Source organism: Linepithema humile, chromosome 1 (genome assembly GCF_040581485.1).
Source record: "Linepithema humile isolate Giens D197 chromosome 1, Lhum_UNIL_v1.0, whole genome shotgun sequence".
Classification (NCBI taxonomy): Eukaryota; Metazoa; Arthropoda; class Insecta; order Hymenoptera; family Formicidae; genus Linepithema; species Linepithema humile.
In genome coordinates, this window is record NC_090128.1 from 3,932,610 (window position 1) to 3,950,568 (window position 17,959).

Consider the following 17,959-nt stretch of genomic DNA (forward strand, 5'->3'; position numbering starts at 1 on the left):
TGCTAACATATTTTTTTTAATAGAATCTCTTTGATAGAAAACTTTGACAATTTTATTGATTTTATTAATCGCCACGAATGATTAATTATAACTTTCGTGCTTACATTTACATGTAGCAGTTGTTACATTTTGCACAAATTAATTACTTTATATTCACAAATATGTAAATAAAGAGAAACTCTTTGTATTTCACGCATATAGCCTAATGAAATAATCACTGATTATAAAATCATTTGGTAAATATTAATATATTGAACATTAAACAAGTAATACCAATCCCGCAAAAAATGAATAAATAATCTAAATTTCCTAGTAAGTGAAATGTCATAAACTTAGATAACCAAATGTTAGCAATGTTGGAAGATTGAGTCCATGTGCTATATAATTTAATAGGCGAGTTGAAGGCACGCCGTGACGAAACAACATGGCTACTTTCCTCCATGCGGAGAATAATCTAAAAAAATATAGAAGATTGACAGCAAATTTTATCAAATTTCCTGTCGATCTGCATTGCTGACATTTGAGTTTATAGCCATTTTGTGATAGAGCAAAACAACTTATACATGATTTTAAAACTAATTATTATATATAACTTTTACCTGTTTTTACTTTTAGGACAGTATTTAATATTTTAAACCGTCAAATTGGCAAATAGATCTGAAGCAACATCGCTAATTTCTTTTTGAATCAACTGTCACAGTGCATAGTGAACAACTAGATGCTTGATGTAAAAAACTTCGACGCGAAAACAAATATCTTCTTACGTCAGGGCGTTCCTAATTTGCAGCTGTCTTTAAAACGAGATAACATTTGATTTTCATTGTCTATAACGTATATGAACGTTACATTTGTTAACAATTTTAATAAATTAAACACTAATCTGATATGCCATTCAGCACAAATCGCATTATAAATGTTTTCAAAAAATTGCATATCCATTAAATCTATCGAATGGAACAATCTACATAACAATACCGGTCTAAAGAGGTAAACAAATTTTGTATTATCGTGTGCTGTTTACAGATTAAAGTACATTAGAAAAACTGTTAAGTCATCATTGATGTAACACAGCAATTCGTAACGTTAGAGTAGTAACAAAACTTTTAAATATTTTACAGAAAATTAGGGAATATTATGATAGCGATGGCAACTTCAAACTACAAGGCAAATTGTACTTCTGACAAATACGCGTACGTATTTCCTTGAAAGATAGAATGTTTGGCGATAAGAATTTGACGTAAGCATTCTTGCGACAAGCGGTATTGATAAAAATCAATATATGATAAGCGACCATATGTGCTTATTTATGATCGAATAAACAAAGGAGAATGATGAAGCAGACATCCCAAGCGGACAGGCCCCACTGGAGCTGGCCTGATGTGATTAACTTCTTATTTTATCATTGCGCAACAACCTGTTTTGTAGGCACGCGAAAGTACAATCTAGATCGGCTCCTCTCGACGGACACGACATAAAACGTAGACGACTCACTAAATCATCTTTAGTCAGTATTTAGCCTGCGGACAGTTAACATCACTGTGGGCATATTTCTCAATACTCTGTACAAAGAACCCGAAGAAGGCACGCATCAGACATGAACGCGTCTACACTCAGATCAGTTTTCCGTCAAGTACGTGAGTGCGAATTATTTTTTTCTTGTTTATTATTTTATCTGATTTCGAAGTAATTGGATATATCTTGTAATATTTAAAGTATGCTCTAAGAGTGCTACTAAATCTTTTCTTATCCAGGAAGATATCTTGATGTCGTTAAGCGTATTAAAAGATAAAATCTATTTGATTCCACTCTGTTAGATTTTATACGATTTAGTATTTTTTATCCATTATTTCACATTGTCACATGACACTAATCTATTAATTATATTCGGTTGTATTGTAACATTTGTCTATGCACACGGAAAACTTTTCAGTATTCAGTCATTGAGTCATGTCATGTAATTTTCAAAGTTCATATTATCCATATTTAGTATCATTTTATAACATCCATTCAATTTAATTCATTATTTTAAAAGGGCAATTAGTAGACTAATTGCAAACGATCGAAAAAGAGAGAAATTATATTGAAAGTTATTTTTATCTTTTTTATACTTATTTTTACAATAGTTTATAAAAAATATGCAGGAACTTTTAAAATTATTTGATATATCTTGACATATCTTGATTTTGCTGAATTGTCTTTAATTTTATTTTATATACATGCGTTATATAATGTTATATGCTTATTACCTTGAACATATGTAGTATATATTTGTAGTATGTTATTGAATGTATGCAATGCTACGTTCTATTCCTAAGGTTAAATAAATAATTACGGTAACTGACAGATCATTAATCTTCTGCACGCACTCACTTGTACACTCTTCAGATGAAACATAAAAATATATACTTTTTAAGAAACGATTAAAAAAGTGCATTTTTTATACGCACTTGATAAGCTAAGCGGTACATGAAGATAAAAATTTACGTATTTTACAGATGCCGCAAAAATTGAGGCAAACGCGAAAAATACATTTATGCGTGTCACTCCAGCAATGTCCGAGTCCTTTGACGCAATTTACAGACGATGAATTGATGATGAAAGAAACTGGTAAGTGTCAAATATCTAGCCATAAAAATCACAAGTTGATAAGCGAGCTCGCCAGGCTAAAAATTTATTTCTGTGCAATATATTTTCGGAATTTAAACATTGTCCGTTCTTTTTTTTCTTTTATTTAATCAGTCGCTAAACTAGCTAAGGAGGAAATCGCTCCACTCGTGCGGAAAATGGAGAAGGAAGGAAAAATAGACGATGGCGTTCTAAAGGCATTGTTCGAAAATGGCGTAAGTGTGATGAATGTATAATATTTTCAATATATTTGAAAAACAATTATCTTTACCATGTCTTAATTATCTTACACCGAGAGATTTCGCTAAGAAACTAGACTTCAATAAATCTAATCGGACTTCTCTAATAAAAACAGACATTGCGTTTTCTCTTCGCGATTGCGAGCAGTTGTTGCATAATTATGATAATGCCAATAACAATATACCCCACGCAAATATGTCTTATTGAAAGTGACATTGCTGAGTTAAATAAAAAAAAAAGGAAAAATATTTGCGTTACGAGCTGCTATTAAATGCAAGAAAAGATTTTTATTATATTTTATCATTTTATTACATATTTAAGTGGTGATAAGGCGATAATGCGATTTTATTTATACTAATGTATTTCATAAGTATATTTTAGCTTTATCTTGTTTTTAAAGAATTTACAAATATGTTACGATATTTGTTATTATTGTTCTTTCAATATATTTTTTAATTTTATATAATCTATATGTGAATATCACATATTTCAACATTCATTTTCCGTGAATAACACCTACATAAAGGCAGTTTTGAGAAGTTCTTGCTAGACTTTCATTAAAAGAGAAAATGTCAATTCTACAGAATCTTATAAAATATATAATAAGACCACAATACATGTACAACTTTTTGTACATAATACCAGTATTTAGCTTACGAAAAATTCTTGTACGTGAATAATCACATTGTTCACGTAATGAAAAAATAGTAAATGAATATAATAACAATTTTACTTACAAATTTTTGTAATATTTTTTAAAATGCGAATATATGAATTAATAAAATAAAGTAGGTTATTTATTAATTTCTAAAAAACTTTGCTAATTTCAGTTAATGGGTCTTGAAGTTCCCACCGAATACGGCGGCACAGGTAGCAATTTCATGAGCACAATTTTAACTGTTGAGGAAGTCGCGAAAGTTGACGGAGCCGTAGCCGCTCTTGTTGACATTCATAATACCTTAGTCAACTCGCTGATTATCAAAGTCGCCTCTGAAGAACAGAAAAAAAAATATTTGCCTAAATTATCCCAAAATTATGTAAGTAATTGTATCAAGAATCATATGGAAAAATACATACGTTACATAATGATACATCGATTTCAGGACTTATGTGACAGAAAAGTATTTTTTTTTAGGCTGGTAGTTTTTGCTTGACAGAACCTGGTTCGGGCTCAGACGCTTTTTCTCTCAAGACCGAGGCCAAAAAGGACGGTGCCGATTATGTGATCAATGGCACAAAAATGTGGATCTCGAATTCTGACATCGCGGGAGTTTTCTTGGTTTTCGCCAACGCGAACCCTTCTGAAGTGAGTAAATTCTTGCGCGTGTAAAAAAATGTATGCCAGTCGACGTAATGTTCTTTTAATCAAACAGAAATATCGCGGCATTACTACTTTCTTTGTGGACCGCGAGACGCCAGGTTTGACGGTAGCTAAACCCGAGGACAAGCTTGGGATCAAGGCATCCGGCACTTGCATGATCCATTTCGACAACGTTAGGGTGTGTAACAGCAAAATGAATCAAGAAATCGAAATTAATTTCTATCAACAACTAAAATTATTATGGCATTTTCACTCTTTAGGTACCCGAAAGCAATATCTTGGGTCAATATGGACATGGATACAAATATGCCGCTGGATTTTTAAACGAGGGTACGTAGAATATTTGATTTCGCGCTCAAGATACATAAAAATAAAATAAATAAGTGGCAATAGTCAGCAAATACATTCAACGTATTCGAGTAGAGAGATATAAAAGATAGAAATTAAAAACGAGCGGCTATCAAGTCTGAACGGATTTGCGGTTCGCAGATGACTCTGCGGAGAAGTCGATTCGCGAGGATGTTCTCGTTCGTCGGCTGCCGTTATTCTTTGTTGCTCGAAACAAGCAAAGTATACGAAAATTTCCTCGCTCTCAACGCTCTTACAATACATTATACGCCTACAGGTAGAGTCGGTATTGGAGCCCAAATGATCGGCATAGCACAAGGATGCTTAGACGCGACCATACCGTATACGCTTGAGAGGAAACAATTCGGAAAGGATATTTTCTCATTCCAAGTAAATAATCAAGATCCGTTTCTTATTTTCCTTAAATAAATCCTTGTAGATTTCCATCTGAGGGGTAATTTCTGATTTCAGTCAATGCAACATCAAATAGCTCAAGCTGTGACGGAAGTGGAATGCGCCAGGTTGCTCGTTTACAATGCAGCTAGATTGGTGGATGCTAAGAAGGACGTTATGAAGGAAGCAGCTATGGCCAAGTTAATTGCATCCGGTATGTGATTTGCTAATTTCAATATCTTGTCGATTAAAAGTTGATGAGACAATAACATACGTTATACATCCACAGAAACTGCACTACGTGTCACCGCGAAGTGCATAGACTTTATGGGCGGTGTTGGATTTACGACAGATTTTCCTCAGGAGAAGTATTTCAGGGATTCCAAGATTGGCACAATTTACGAAGGCACAAGCAATATGCAATTATCGACGATTGCAAAATGTATACGTAAGGAATATTCCTGAACAGTGATCAGTAAGATAATTTCTAGAAATGTTGCATATGTTTAGCTTATACGTTGTATCACAATTAATTCATCTTTAAGACATTGGGTTGTCCGAAAAATTCTTTTTGTTATTCTGAGAAGTACTACTCTCAGCTCGACGACGCGGCGATCGTCAGGAAACGTCCAGAATTAGCTAATAGGCGAGGTGTTGTCTTTTATCACGACAACGCCAGATTGCAGTTGGCCGTTCGGAACAAGTTGCTGGCATTGGAATGTTCTATCTTATCTTCCACTCTCCGGACCTCGCTCCTTCTTACTATTACTTGTTCCTTTGTCTAAAAAATTTTCTTTATCGTAAAAATTCGGCTTTTTGAATGACATCGAAATTAACCTCGATCAGTATTTTACCAGTAAATCAAAGACATTTGAAAAATCAAAGAAAAATGGCATCACAAAGCTTCCGAAGGAAGATGATAGAGTAAAATGACTCGTATATATTTCGTATAAATTGTGTCGTTCGTAAAATTTTGCATGCGTCTAGTAGAAAGAAAAGAACTTTTGAAACAATTAACAGGAAAAACGCTTGTATAATCTTAAGAAATTCATAAATTCGTTATTAATAAGAATATATTTTTATACTTTTATAATGATATAAAAGTAAAATAAATTTTTATCGCAAACAATTTATTATGATAATCTTGAATTCAGATCACCATTATCTTTACAGATATACAATAAAGTAAAGATGGGTATTATACAGGATGAAATATGTCCATGTATCACTAACAATATTTTACAAAATTCTATTATCTTTCATTTTGGATCATGAGGCAGCTTAAAACCCACAAGATCCGCAGTTTCTTTTATACTGCGTTCACCCTTGCCAGCGTATTGTTTATGAATCTCTTTACATATTTGCTGTGATCTCAAGTAGCATAGATACATTTCTGCTAAATTCTTCAACTCCTCTCTCGCTTTACATAAAACTTCAGATGTTTCTTTGTGGGCGTGAGCTTGTTCCATGATATATTGTAACATTGCGTTATTTTTCGTACTCTTATTCTGAGAAACTCGGCGAAGTTCTTGGGCCAGAGAGCGAACAATTTTAATATTATTATTCATTGTTGTTGTATTCTAAAAGCGAATTAAGCAATTAATTATACATACAACGAAAAAAGAATGTTTTAACTATAAGTTGATGCATAACAATGAAAGAAAATAATTACAATGCGTCAGATATTATTTATCACTGTGCGGCTGTAACAAATTCGACGTCATCCACTAAATATCGTGGTTCCTCTCTAGAATTCCAAAAATCTGCCGGCACTTTAAGCAAATCTTGTTTGGCAAAGATATGAATGCTAATATCGTTGAAAACTTCCTCGTGTACAAAAGAATTTCCCAATTGAATTTCTGTAACATAAGGTTGAATGCGCAGTATGTAAGCTGCTGTATTCAATACATCTCTGTGCAAACAACTGTCGACGATCCCTGAGAAACTGTTAGCGAGTAGAATACAATTGTTCAATCCAGCTCCCCAGTTCGCGTAGAGGAAGTTATTGGTCAGTTGTCGCGAGCAATGCGGCATGTACACGAGCGTTATCTTATCTTGATGAATGACACGCTTGCCCTCCTCATTCGTATCTATAACTTCCAGACCCAAAGCACGCAGGAGCTGCACTTCCTCGAGACAAAAGGCTGGATCGTACAAAAACACACGAGCGTCGTATCGTGTTTTCAAACATAGTAATAGCGCTAATTGATATTTCGACGATCTAAACTGCGAGAATCGTCCTAACCCGTAACAGATTATCTCGGAAATATTGTTAGAGTTTAGAACGCTCAGAGACTCCGCCAGCTGGCTAAGAACAAACTTGGTAAACGACGTGTCTTTGATTTCGACTAGTGTGCTGTCTAACGTGCTGAAAATTGTCGTAAAAACGTATTGCCAATTAGGTTAAGTCGGGGTGGCCGGCGCATCTCGTTATCGTAAAACAAATCAGCTGTGACACGGCTTACCGAGTAAGGAGTTCGTAGTCGATTTCGCAGTCTTGCGTATGCACGTTCTGATTAGCTGCACCTCTGCTCAATTTTCTTTTTTCGTTATGATGCTTTTTTCGACGGGTCACCAGCGTAAAATCACTCGCTCCGGACATTGTCCGACATGATCACTGAAAAAGTATTATTATAGACAGCCATGTGTGTAAATTTCGTGACTGTACACAACAAAGAGATCTCAAGAGATAATCAAAGAGCGGTAATATTATCAGGTATCGGTCACATGGAGTTCTGCATTTATCATCGACTACTTGTTTATTCGATTTTACTTTAGATGGTATTGCTGTGCAATTGCCAACCGGCATAAAAATTACAACATCAATTTCTCAATGATCACATGTTTTTTTACATGTTGTGTAAAATGCTTCTAATTAGAATTCGATATTACTGATTTTTTATCATATTTTATCTCCATTGAAGACGATAATTACATATCGAGTGTGCTACTCTTTGACATTCGTATCGCGAGGGTATGTATACCGCACGTATTTTATATGCAAAAATTTCACAGCAAATTTAATTTGTGATTTAATGCGAAATGAGCGAAATTTACGAAATTCATGTGACATACAATTCGTTCCTAAACAGATGCATCGCACCGGCAAACATCACTGTGCAACATTGTCGAGTAGCAACTCCGCAATGTATGCAGACATCGGTTCTCGTTCAGGGTCGTCGGTTGGCCGTGCATCTCGTGCGTATATTGCGTACGGGATAACGGGATGGTGCAAGGTAGTGGAAATGAGTCATTCGCTATTGCACGCGCCACGACCTATCGCGTATAACCGAGCAAATAAGTCACAATATGTCGTGCTGCGCTGAGGACGATTGACGGCTGCTTACACCACGACCGTGAATCCGATACAGTAATGTTGCATGCAAATTTCCATTTATCTCTGCATCTTGCTATCATAGTGACTAGATTGTTCGGACGCTATTTACATTGCAATAATACCTGCATTGAAGGATGTAACCGATGTATCTAATCTTCATATGACTGTTAAATTGTTAGATTCTGCGGTATCCATCCCATAGATATCTCGCATGTCGTTCATCGCCGTCTACGGTGGCTTTGAGCGGTGAATGTATAATGACAAAAATGTCGCATATTATTATGGGACAAGGCGCAGCAGGTGTGCGAGAGGTGTCGCGCGTTGACTTCCGACTATAATCGTCGGTGTGATATTGTCATAATGTCTCTCACCTCGCGAACAAACAGATGGGCCTCGAGAGCGGTCGTTATATTACAACTGATCATCTGGAACGCTATCGGTATTTTCCTCCTTCAGAGAGGCGTCAGTTCCTTACGCAGAAAAATGCTAGAAACAAACAACATTATTGAGGTAATTAGCATTTAATCAAATGCTAATCACAACTAATAAGTTTAATAATAATTGAGTAAGCTTTGCCATATGCAACTGCGCTTTAAAATGATCGCAATTCTTTTTATCATACTTTGCTATAATTAAATGATAAACATTGATAAGAAATTATCAACATACTATTATTAACGGAAAAAATGGAAGATTGATTAAATTAATCGATAAAAAAGGAAAATTAAATTAATGAAGAATATACTTCTTTTTCGCAGATAAATCCATCGATAGGCCTTGGTGTCGAATCCACTGTATCGTCTATGAGATACATCGAAAATGATTATGATCTTGCTATATCCGTCCAGCAACAATTGGTCGATAAGAACGCAAAGATGATAATTGAAATAAATTCGGAGTCGCCCTTAGACAATCAAAATCGTCCTGGATTAAATGTAATTAGAAGTACATTGGGAGATGCATTCGAAATTGTAACGGAAGAGGAACGATCCACGCTGTCCTTTTTGGATTCTCTTGAGGTCCCAATGATCAATCAAGGAACACCAAGTTCGCCGATGAAAAATCAATTAATGAATATAAACCAGCGCGATCTCGAAGGTAAAAGCACAGGGAACAGAATTTCGAGAATAGCTCGTGACAAAGAGCGTACTCTTGCTAACAGAATCTCAGAAGTGGAGAAGGCTGTCACACATTCAGAATCGGAATCAATTTCGCAGGAGGAAGAGACCGATGCGACGGGAAAGGATTCTGATTTCGTGGAAAACACATCACGGCCTACGATGCACAAATTATCGACGCAGATATCGTCAGTCCGTGAAAAAACCGGCGATTACGGCGTAGACAATCTTCGGAGAAACGAAAATAGGATAAAATTTTCTCGCATAAGCAACGGTAGCGCAGCGACGGCTGTTGCTATGGTGGTGATCGGAGTGATTATGCTGTTATTGGGGCCAGCCATGATTATTTTACGGGTTTTCGACGAGAGGAGGCGAGCGAGACAAATGACTATGTTATCGGCTACTGCACGGGAGGATTTGCCACCGAGTTACGAACAGGCCGTCTTCATGAGCGAAGCGCCGAGATATTCAACGCTCGCTTTAAATGACGATCGCTCGTCGTCGCCTACGCCGCTTCCCTCATCCTCTTATACTTTTTCAGATTTTGTAATCAAATCACATTCTACGTAAAGAATTGTGTTATTTTTTTATATAATAAACACAAGTTGTTTTACATATATATATATATGTATATAACAGTTTTTTTAATTAATAAATAATCTTAGAAAAATCACAAGAGAATTCTTTAACTTACCAGATTCTAGTTTGCAGCTAATATGTTCGAGAAAGGAGAAATGTTTTACTTTAAGAGAGTACACACATAAATGTTATAATTTTAACATGAGCAAAGCAAAATAATCGATTTCATTACAAAAAAAAATAAATAAAATGGGTTAATTAATATTTATAAATAGCAACTGCTCTTTAAATTATGTATATTTTTTTATATACGCACGCGCATAATACGAAACGTGAGTGATGAAAATTGAATGAATCGCGTCGCGCCGTCTTGCGAGTAAAGCAGTCGATTCATCCAACATGGTGCTGGAAAGTACAATGATATGGTAAGATTTTATAAGAATTTATAATTTTATATTGCCTTTCGTGATATTTTCACTAATTGTGCAGAATCTATTCGTCGCAATTAAGAAGTATCAATCAAAACTTACACGTTTATTCACTTTTATATGGATATACCTGGCAGATTCACAAATTGGAGGTTAGCGTACTGACAATGACGTTGACAATCTTGAACATCAAACTAAAAATATTTGATTCTAAATGATTGGAAAACGATGATATTATTAACTGCTTGTACTAATATTGCAATTCTAATGTCTACAGCGTCGATAACAGCGATTATATGAGAAATGGGGATTTTGTACCTACCCGGTTACAAGCGCAGCAAGATGCGGTCAACTTAGTGTGTCATTCCAAGACTCGTTCGAATCCCGAGAACAACGTTGGCTTGATAACTCTTGCTAAGTACGTATCAATATCCGTGATTATAACGTATAGTAAGTTAAATATAAATTTCTTTGTTTTTTTTCAGCGTTGAGGTGTTAGCAACGCTTACAAGTGATGTAGGCAGAATATTGTCCAAGTTGCATCAGGTTCAGCCAAATGGAAAATTGTGTCTCATTACGGGCATTAGAATTGCTCATGTAAGTATCCCTTATTTATTTTAATTATATAAATATAGGTATCTGAAAAACATATATTAATGAGAATTGTATAATTTCTATAGTTAGCGTTGAAACATCGGCAAGGAAAAAATCATAAAATGCGTATTGTTGCATTTATCGGAAGTCCGATAGACATTGATGAAAAGGAATTAGTGAAATTAGCCAAGCGCTTGAAAAAGGAAAAAGTGAACGTTGATGTCATAAGTTTTGGTGAAGAAAGCATCAATAACGAAGTGTTAACTGCCTTTGTGAATGCATTGAATGGCAAAGATGGCACCGGAAGTCATCTTGTCACTGTTCCGCCGGGGCCACATTTGTCAGATGCTCTGATCTCATCTCCTATAATCCAGGGTGAAGACGGAATGGGCGCAGCTGGTATGGGTAGTGCCGCTTTTGAGTTTGGTGTCGATCCAAATGAAGATCCCGAACTTGCATTGGTTGGTAAAATGCATTTTATTAGCATTTGTTGTAAGATAGCGGTGATTAATTTTTTTTATACGATTCCTAGGCTTTGCGTGTTTCTATGGAGGAGCAACGACAACGGCAAGAAGATGAGGCACGTCGTGCGCAGGCGAACGAGACTGCTGCGAATAAGCAGCCGGAAACTATCAAGGAAGCTCCTAATGAGGAGGCAATGCTGAAACGTGCCCTTGCTATGTCACTCGAAGGAGCTGACGAATCGACTGCCGCTACTGACAACACTGCTCCAAGCAGGGGAAATGTGCCGGATTTCACTAATATGACGGAAGAAGAACAAATTGCTTTTGCTATGCAAATGTCCATGCAAGATCAGCGTAAGTCTATAACAGATAAGTCAATTAATGCTTGTTTTTCCTCATCATTTGTAATTTCTCTATTATTATTGTGCAGAGGAGTTAGAATCGCAGAAAGAAGAAGCGATGGATGTAGAGGAAGATTATGCAGCTGTCATGTCGGATCCTGCTTTTCTACAATCAGTTCTAGAGAACTTACCAGGTGTGGATCCGCATTCCGAAGCTGTTCGCCAAGCTGTCGGATCGTTACAGCAAAATAAAGATAAAGAGAAAGAAAAGGAAAAAGATAAAGAAAAAAAGTGAACAGTTGATTAGTTTACATTTACACTCCCAATTTGTTTAATTTCAAATTTTTCATTATTATGTATAATATTGTAGCTATCTATCTTGCTTGTGAAATATATTATCAATTTATCGAAACTGCTTCGATTTGTTTTATCATCCAAGTGTATTCAATAATTTTTGTTGAAAAAACTCGACAAAAATTGGATCAACTATTTAATATATAATGCTGTGTATTTTATCTCTTAAATATACATTTTTAAAAACTATTTTTGGAAAAATTTAATTCACCTTTAAGCTACAATAAATTTATTAAACATTAAAGTTGTTTCTAAGTATTTATTTATTATAAGAATAATATGATATGTGTGTTTGTAAAGTTGGTTGCTTTCAATTAAATTTAATCATGAGATACTAATATTTAGATGTGACACTTGATGTGTGGAACTTTGTTTCGGAAGTAATTATCTCTAGCATTTGTTAGAGCGACCGAAAATCAGATATATTTTCACTAATTGTAATTTGGTAACATTGCTAATCGCACTGCACATATGCGCACGCCTTCTTTCCGGCCGCCTTGATAATTTTGTATGTACGTATGTTCGAACGCTCTGTGATATCATGTATTTCACCTCGAAAATGTATAACAAATGCAAATTTTTATCGGGAGTGCTAATTAAAGTACATGCGAGTATGAGATAAATATTATGTATTGACGTATTACGCATTAGATTGTCTTGTTTACCGCGTATATTCGCGATTAAGTGTTTCGTTGCAGTATGTGTGATGTACTTCACGCGCGTTTTTACCCGCACTTACTTTTTTACAACATGGTCGTTTAGGTAAGTAATTTTAAATTGAAACAAGAATATCACGAAAAAAAAATCGTATAATATACTATTTTACGCATTTGTATAAAATATCGACTTTTAATGCTTCACATTTATCGAAAGATAGGCCAATTTTCGCATGCGGTATATCAATAAGTTTTCGTTCACTTCATTCACAAAGTTTTATCTGCAAATAAAACTGTTAAATCAACATTACACTTTTAATGCATATTTATAGATTTGTTGGGTTGTTTATTTAGTATAAAACAGATAACATAACATGGTAAAAAGATATCTTCTATTGACGTATTATTTACAGATTATATTATATATAATGATATTTACAATCTTTATATAAAAGTAATTAACAAATTAGTTAACTGCCACTGCTGAACCAATCCGATCCCATAGCACCGAAAAAAGCAGCTGCTCCGGATTTTATTGTTGCACTGGCAGAATCATTTTTTGTATTTTCTTTTGTTGTTACTTTCTTGCGCTACAAATGAATACATATTTTAATTTAAAAGATTACTCGCGTCGCACTATTGTTAGTACAATTGACAAACTAACAAAAATTAAAATGTATAGAAATTGATTGATTAAATTAAAAATTGATTAAATTGATTAAATTCTGGGGATATATTTATTTAATAGATGTTATTCTAATTAATTTTTTAAAATCAGTCTCCACTAGTATTTTCTAAATGTCTCAATGTAATATAAGAGAATTTTTTTCATCAAAACATACCGGTTTTGTTTTTTAAATAAAAAGTTATAATTAGCGGTATAAAAGAACAAATGGAATTACATAGTCGCGTTAATTAAAAAATGATTAGTTCATTAATTCAACATCACGCCATGCAAAACTTTGTCAGCTTACCAAATTTACAATCGTGATATCTTTATCTCATTCAAATGGCACAATCTAAGAGTAGGTGCGTATATACATATAGAAAATGATTGAAGATACTTTGCTGGTTCAAGTTTGACAATATTACTCTATTAGTTGTATCACTAAAGTGTAAAGAAATGAGGAAATTTATGTACCTGTTTATCGGGTATCGGCACTGACATGATTGGTAAATTTCTCGTAGGAGCAGTCACAGTTAGCGGCGGGAACCACGGTGCTCCCGTACAGATTGCAAGTACCGCAGGCGGTTCGGGTTTTCCACTATCGCTGTTTACATGTTCATTGCGCGCACCCAAGATTGAGTGCAATTGTTCTAAATGAGATACTAAGTTTCCAAATATTAACTGGAAAATAACATGAGAATTAGCACCAAAGTTCTGTCTTCGTACGTTGATAGCAATAATATACTTACCAAAGATCTTTGAACGGATTTCTTAACGTTAGTATGAATAAATGGATTAAAGACATCATAGTCGAACGGATCTATCTTCGCAAGCACTGCATCGCAAGTTTTAGCTGACAATCCATTGAGAATTTTGTTTTCACGAGGCACCATGAGCAATGTGCAATATCTTACATCGTACAGTATTTGAAACGCTTGCTTCTGTCTGACATCTACATTCTTGAACGCGTTGAGATAATAATTAAACAGTTCTGTAATAATGCTTTCGATAATTTGCTGCAGCACCCTCCTAAAATTAGAAAATAGAAGGTAAAATATGTCACGATGGCATATCAATTTGTGTCGGATTGTGTCGCAATATTTACTCACTTCGGAAGCGTATGAGGTATAATTTTATTTAGATCTTTGCAAACAGCTGTTAAAAATTTTTGCAAGGGTATCGATGGTTGATACGGTACTAAAATTTCGGACTTTATCCGCTTCCCCTCTCCGGATTCTTCTTCGATGATAACTTTTTCCCACTCCGAAACAATCCAGTGAACGCGCAATCCATCAATTGATTCCCTTAATATAAATTTTTTCATATGTTCGGATATTTTAGTTTTATATACGTCAGCCCAAATAGACCACACGCCAGTACTTTCCTCTTTCAGATTATCGCACACAGTTTGCCATTTAACGTTTGTAATGGTCAGTCCAGATACTTTTGATAACGTAAAACATTTGTTTAAATTCGGACACAAAGTGGTTAACGCAAAGAGAAATCTTGCCAGTACTATAGCATTTATATCGCGTTGGCCATGCTCGGGTTTGTCGTTAACACAGGTGTTTTTAATAAACTGTACAAAATCTTCAATCTTTTCAGTACTGATCACTTGCAGATGTTCTTGGACATCATTACGATCGGAGAACGAATTTGCGATTAAAGATATGTTTGCCGAAAGCAAGCTATCCTTCACTGTTATTACTCGTTCACTTTCGTATAAATAATGCTCGAGATCGGACAGCAGCGTGTATAGATTTCCGTCGAACCTCTCGCACAATTTGATCACGTTCGGAGAATAGCCCTTAGCTTTCATTAGCAAGGATCTCTTATTATCCAAGCCACCGTTCTTCGAAAGCTTTTGTGGTATATCAGTGGGGGAGTCTTTCCACACAAACCATCGTAAATCGTGTTCTGGAAATTCGAATTTGTCGTGTGCTACTTTGTCGAGTAATTCTATTGTATTGGATTTTAAATCGGCTAATGTATCTGTCCACTTATCCGTTATAATACCTATAACAAAAAAACAACCATAAATTATCAAATTAAATAAAATCTTATCTTGTTTTATGTAAATATAATTACATTTGGCTCGTTTAGTTATAATAGGCTGGAAGAATTCCATCCAAAAAGTTATTCTCGGTAACGAAAGCTCTTCCCATATAGAATTCCAATTCTCAGGTAGATCTACATTCATAGCTTCTTCCCGCACACTATACAGGCCTTTAATAGAGATTATTAGATCTAATAATTTAGTGACCTTGACATTAGAAAAATTATTAACCCATTCCAGCCAAGATTTAACACTTTCTTGGAGGACTGGTAAAGAAAAGTTTTTTGGTATATCCTGAACAAATGGCTTATGATTTTTAGTAACAGATGGCAGAAACTCTTCTAGTAAATCCTGATTTACATCAAGCCGTGACAGCAAGCAGTGCGCCTTTTGATCTTTTATTTCTGTTATAAATTGCAAGACTAATCCTCCTGGTGCATTATCTGCATCTACAAATGCATATAAAATATTTAAAAATAAAATTTTGCTTACCATATTGATTTAGAAATATAATAGATGAGATACTTACTTATGAAACATGAATGTATCAAGTGGATAGTTTGTATAAGTATTTTCATACATAACTTCAGTTTACTTTTAACGCTATCGTGACTTTCTTCTTTAATAACAGATTGAATGGCATATCTCCTTGTGGATATTAATTTTTCTAAAAGATCCACAAACGAAGATTCATTTAAAAATACCAGAGACGCCAAGCAGTTAGCAGCATTCTGTAAGATAAATATGTCATTAATAACTAATGTTTAAATGTGAGAAATAATTTATAATTTGTATACTAACTATGGTTGAAACATCTAATGATTGTAATATCTTGTTGCATTCATTAGATATAATAGTCTTAAATTGCATAATAACATCCCATTGTTTTAAAACTATTGGGTATTTATTCGACAGCTCTGTGCTGCCTACTTCAAACATTAAACTGTAATTTATATGTTGCGCTATTATGAATAACTGTGTGGCAAATAACAAATTCTGATTCTCGATATTTCTCCATATATATTGTGGAATGTCCATTAAAATTTTAATTTGGATGATGATAGAATCCAAAACTTGCCCTCTCCTATAAAAAAAATTACAATTTAGACAAAAACTTTTATAGTGCATTTTCATCCAGATAATATATATTGACACATTGATATCTTGAAGTAAGCACCTATCTAGCTTATCTTCGATCAGGTCTGTCTTGAAACCAATAAGATATTTCTTTTGCAATTCTTTAAATTTTTCTTCTATATTAGCGATCCTTGTGATGACTTGCTCTGATGTTATTTTCATTTTTGCAATTGTGTCAGCAGCCAATATTAAATCGCGATACCTTTCTCTGAAATTTATTAACATTCAGTTTTTCAAGATTTCAATATAACCTTTCAGCTTTAAATAATGTACATTGTCTCAATTTTATATTGATAAAAAGACAAATTGTTGTACACTTTGATAGAAAATATCATTTATTTTAACTAATTTTAATTAATCATTTTAAATAATTAGACTAAAGCTAAATTGAGTTATATGAACAAATCTTACCCAACTAATGTGCGTAATTCTATTTTTTTCCTGTCACTTTCCAATTGAATTTTTTTCTGAATCTCTTCGATTTCTTTAATACTGTGCTCTTCAAATAATTTATTTATGTCTAAATCTAAATAATTTGTTGTTGTCATTTTTTTGACAGGTTGTACACTCTCTTGGAACCTGAATATCCACGTAGTTCGTACGTATCAGGTTAGATTATCAAACCGTAAGCTGTTTTACCATACTCTGACACAACCACCTAACTCCATCTAACTTTTCTAGCGAAACTCTTTGATTAACGAATAGCAAACGTTATCTAGCACTGCTACATTTAAATTATCTAGTTTTATTGCTAGATAATTATTAGAATTTGCTGCTAGATGGCATATGCTGGTCATGCAGTCTCATTCAAATGAAGTTGCATATTGATGCTGATGCAAGTAGGAAACAATATGTCTGTCGCAACATGGTCTGATTTTTTAATCTTTATTAATGATATCTTAAAATCTACTCAATATTTGTATCGTTTCTAACATCCTGTTAAATTTGCAGGCTTTGCGGAACAAATATAAACCTAAAATGGATGTAATTCGATGCCGATCTGTTACAATGTACTTTGATCAAAAGATGCGATCGAGTCTTTCCGCCGAGGTTATTTTCACTTTTTTTGTTAAAAAGATAAGTTTCAATCTACTTGCTAAACTACTGCTATAGTATTAATATTTTGTTCACTGTTAAGAAAAGCTATTGCATTAAGACGCGGAAGAAATTCTTCCCTTTATTTATAATGCGCGTAACAATTTTACATGTTATAAAGCAACTTCATAAATTGGGATCTTTTTCGCGTCGTCATATCCTAGAACCAATATTTATGGAATACATACAAATTCAAGCGAAACCAC

At 34.3% G+C, this 17,959-nt stretch overlaps 5 protein-coding genes across 8 annotated transcripts; 3 read left to right on the top strand and 2 right to left on the bottom strand.

The window, feature by feature from the left end:
* Window positions 1–829: 829 nt before the first annotated feature.
* On the top strand, window positions 830–6,056 carry LOC105674413 (short/branched chain specific acyl-CoA dehydrogenase, mitochondrial). 2 transcript variants are annotated; one of them, XM_012370698.2, is made up of 11 exons: window positions 830–987; window positions 1,119–1,634; window positions 2,496–2,607; window positions 2,740–2,840; window positions 3,696–3,902; window positions 4,001–4,171; window positions 4,239–4,364; window positions 4,447–4,516; window positions 4,812–4,924; window positions 5,006–5,141; window positions 5,217–6,056. In XM_012370698.2, exons 3-11 carry the CDS (start codon window positions 2,496–2,498, stop codon window positions 5,390–5,392), a joined length of 1,212 nt encoding a protein of 403 aa, XP_012226121.1. In that variant the 5' UTR covers window positions 830–987; window positions 1,119–1,634; the 3' UTR covers window positions 5,393–6,056. The 2 variants fall into 2 exon arrangements, with proteins under 2 accessions (XP_012226121.1, XP_012226120.1); XM_012370697.2 differs by having other exon boundaries at window positions 831–987; window positions 1,119–1,630.
* Window positions 6,057–6,261: 205 nt separating this feature from the next.
* On the bottom strand, window positions 6,262–8,527 carry LOC105674416 (SRR1-like protein). The gene is made up of 4 exons (XM_012370703.2): window positions 8,387–8,527; window positions 7,393–7,544; window positions 6,600–7,295; window positions 6,262–6,507 (listed from the first exon to the last, which is right to left on the bottom strand). The coding sequence occupies exons 2-3, from the start codon at window positions 7,527–7,529 to the stop codon at window positions 6,620–6,622; spliced, it is 813 nt and encodes a 270-aa protein (XP_012226126.1). The 5' UTR covers window positions 7,530–7,544; window positions 8,387–8,527; the 3' UTR covers window positions 6,262–6,507; window positions 6,600–6,619.
* A 97-nt stretch (window positions 8,528–8,624) lies between these two features.
* LOC105674415 (uncharacterized) lies at window positions 8,625–10,052 on the top strand. The gene is made up of 2 exons (XM_012370700.2): window positions 8,625–8,774; window positions 9,023–10,052. Exons 1-2 carry the CDS (start codon window positions 8,625–8,627, stop codon window positions 9,950–9,952), a joined length of 1,080 nt encoding a protein of 359 aa, XP_012226123.1. The 3' UTR covers window positions 9,953–10,052.
* Window positions 10,053–10,277: 225 nt separating this feature from the next.
* Window positions 10,278–12,200, top strand: Rpn10 (regulatory particle non-ATPase 10). Of its 2 annotated transcripts, none has more exons than XM_012370627.2 (6): window positions 10,278–10,386; window positions 10,667–10,807; window positions 10,875–10,986; window positions 11,070–11,444; window positions 11,516–11,801; window positions 11,878–12,200. In XM_012370627.2, the coding sequence occupies exons 1-6, from the start codon at window positions 10,361–10,363 to the stop codon at window positions 12,081–12,083; spliced, it is 1,146 nt and encodes a 381-aa protein (XP_012226050.1). In that variant the 5' UTR covers window positions 10,278–10,360; the 3' UTR covers window positions 12,084–12,200. The 2 variants fall into 2 exon arrangements, with proteins under 2 accessions (XP_012226050.1, XP_067206941.1); XM_067350840.1 differs by lacking the exon at window positions 10,278–10,386 and adding an exon at window positions 10,415–10,541.
* A 968-nt stretch (window positions 12,201–13,168) lies between these two features.
* On the bottom strand, window positions 13,169–17,296 carry Cog1 (conserved oligomeric Golgi complex subunit 1). Of its 2 annotated transcripts, none has more exons than XM_012371018.2 (9): window positions 17,070–17,294; window positions 16,699–16,866; window positions 16,323–16,605; window positions 16,051–16,252; window positions 15,554–15,970; window positions 14,575–15,481; window positions 14,215–14,494; window positions 13,940–14,146; window positions 13,169–13,388 (listed from the first exon to the last, which is right to left on the bottom strand). In XM_012371018.2, exons 1-9 carry the CDS (start codon window positions 17,204–17,206, stop codon window positions 13,269–13,271), a joined length of 2,721 nt encoding a protein of 906 aa, XP_012226441.1. In that variant the 5' UTR covers window positions 17,207–17,294; the 3' UTR covers window positions 13,169–13,268. The 2 variants fall into 2 exon arrangements, with proteins under 2 accessions (XP_012226441.1, XP_067206768.1); XM_067350667.1 differs by lacking the exon at window positions 13,169–13,388 and adding an exon at window positions 13,411–13,817 and having other exon boundaries at window positions 17,070–17,296.
* Between the last annotated feature and the right edge of the window lie 663 nt (window positions 17,297–17,959).

Bases quoted from the DNA above. Each gene is read 5' to 3' on its own strand.
- LOC105674415 (XM_012370700.2), top strand. From the start codon at position 8,625: ATGTCTCTCACCTCGCGAACAAACAGATGGGCCTCGAGAGCGGTCGTT. The intron at 8,775-9,022 runs GTAATTAGCATT...TCTTTTTCGCAG, and splicing joins AAACAAACAACATTATTGAG to ATAAATCCATCGATAGGCCT.
- Cog1 (XM_012371018.2), bottom strand. From the start codon at position 17,206: ATGACAACAACAAATTATTTAGATTTAGACATAAATAAATTATTTGAA. The intron at 16,867-17,069 runs GTAAGATTTGTT...AATAAATTTCAG, and splicing joins GAATTACGCACATTAGTTGG to AGAAAGGTATCGCGATTTAA. The intron at 16,606-16,698 runs GTGCTTACTTCA...TTTTTTTTATAG, and splicing joins ATCGAAGATAAGCTAGATAG to GAGAGGGCAAGTTTTGGATT.
- LOC105674416 (XM_012370703.2), bottom strand. From the start codon at position 7,529: ATGTCCGGAGCGAGTGATTTTACGCTGGTGACCCGTCGAAAAAAGCAT. The intron at 7,296-7,392 runs GTAAGCCGTGTC...GACAATTTTCAG, and splicing joins GACTACGAACTCCTTACTCG to CACGTTAGACAGCACACTAG.
- LOC105674413 (XM_012370697.2), top strand. From the start codon at position 1,595: ATGAACGCGTCTACACTCAGATCAGTTTTCCGTCAA. The intron at 4,517-4,811 runs GTACGTAGAATA...ATACGCCTACAG, and splicing joins CGCTGGATTTTTAAACGAGG to GTAGAGTCGGTATTGGAGCC. The intron at 4,925-5,005 runs GTAAATAATCAA...TTCTGATTTCAG, and splicing joins AGGATATTTTCTCATTCCAA to TCAATGCAACATCAAATAGC.
- Rpn10 (XM_067350840.1), top strand. From the start codon at position 10,510: ATGGATATACCTGGCAGATTCACAAATTGGAG. The intron at 10,987-11,069 runs GTAAGTATCCCT...TAATTTCTATAG, and splicing joins CGGGCATTAGAATTGCTCAT to TTAGCGTTGAAACATCGGCA. The intron at 11,445-11,515 runs GTTGGTAAAATG...TACGATTCCTAG, and splicing joins AAGATCCCGAACTTGCATTG to GCTTTGCGTGTTTCTATGGA.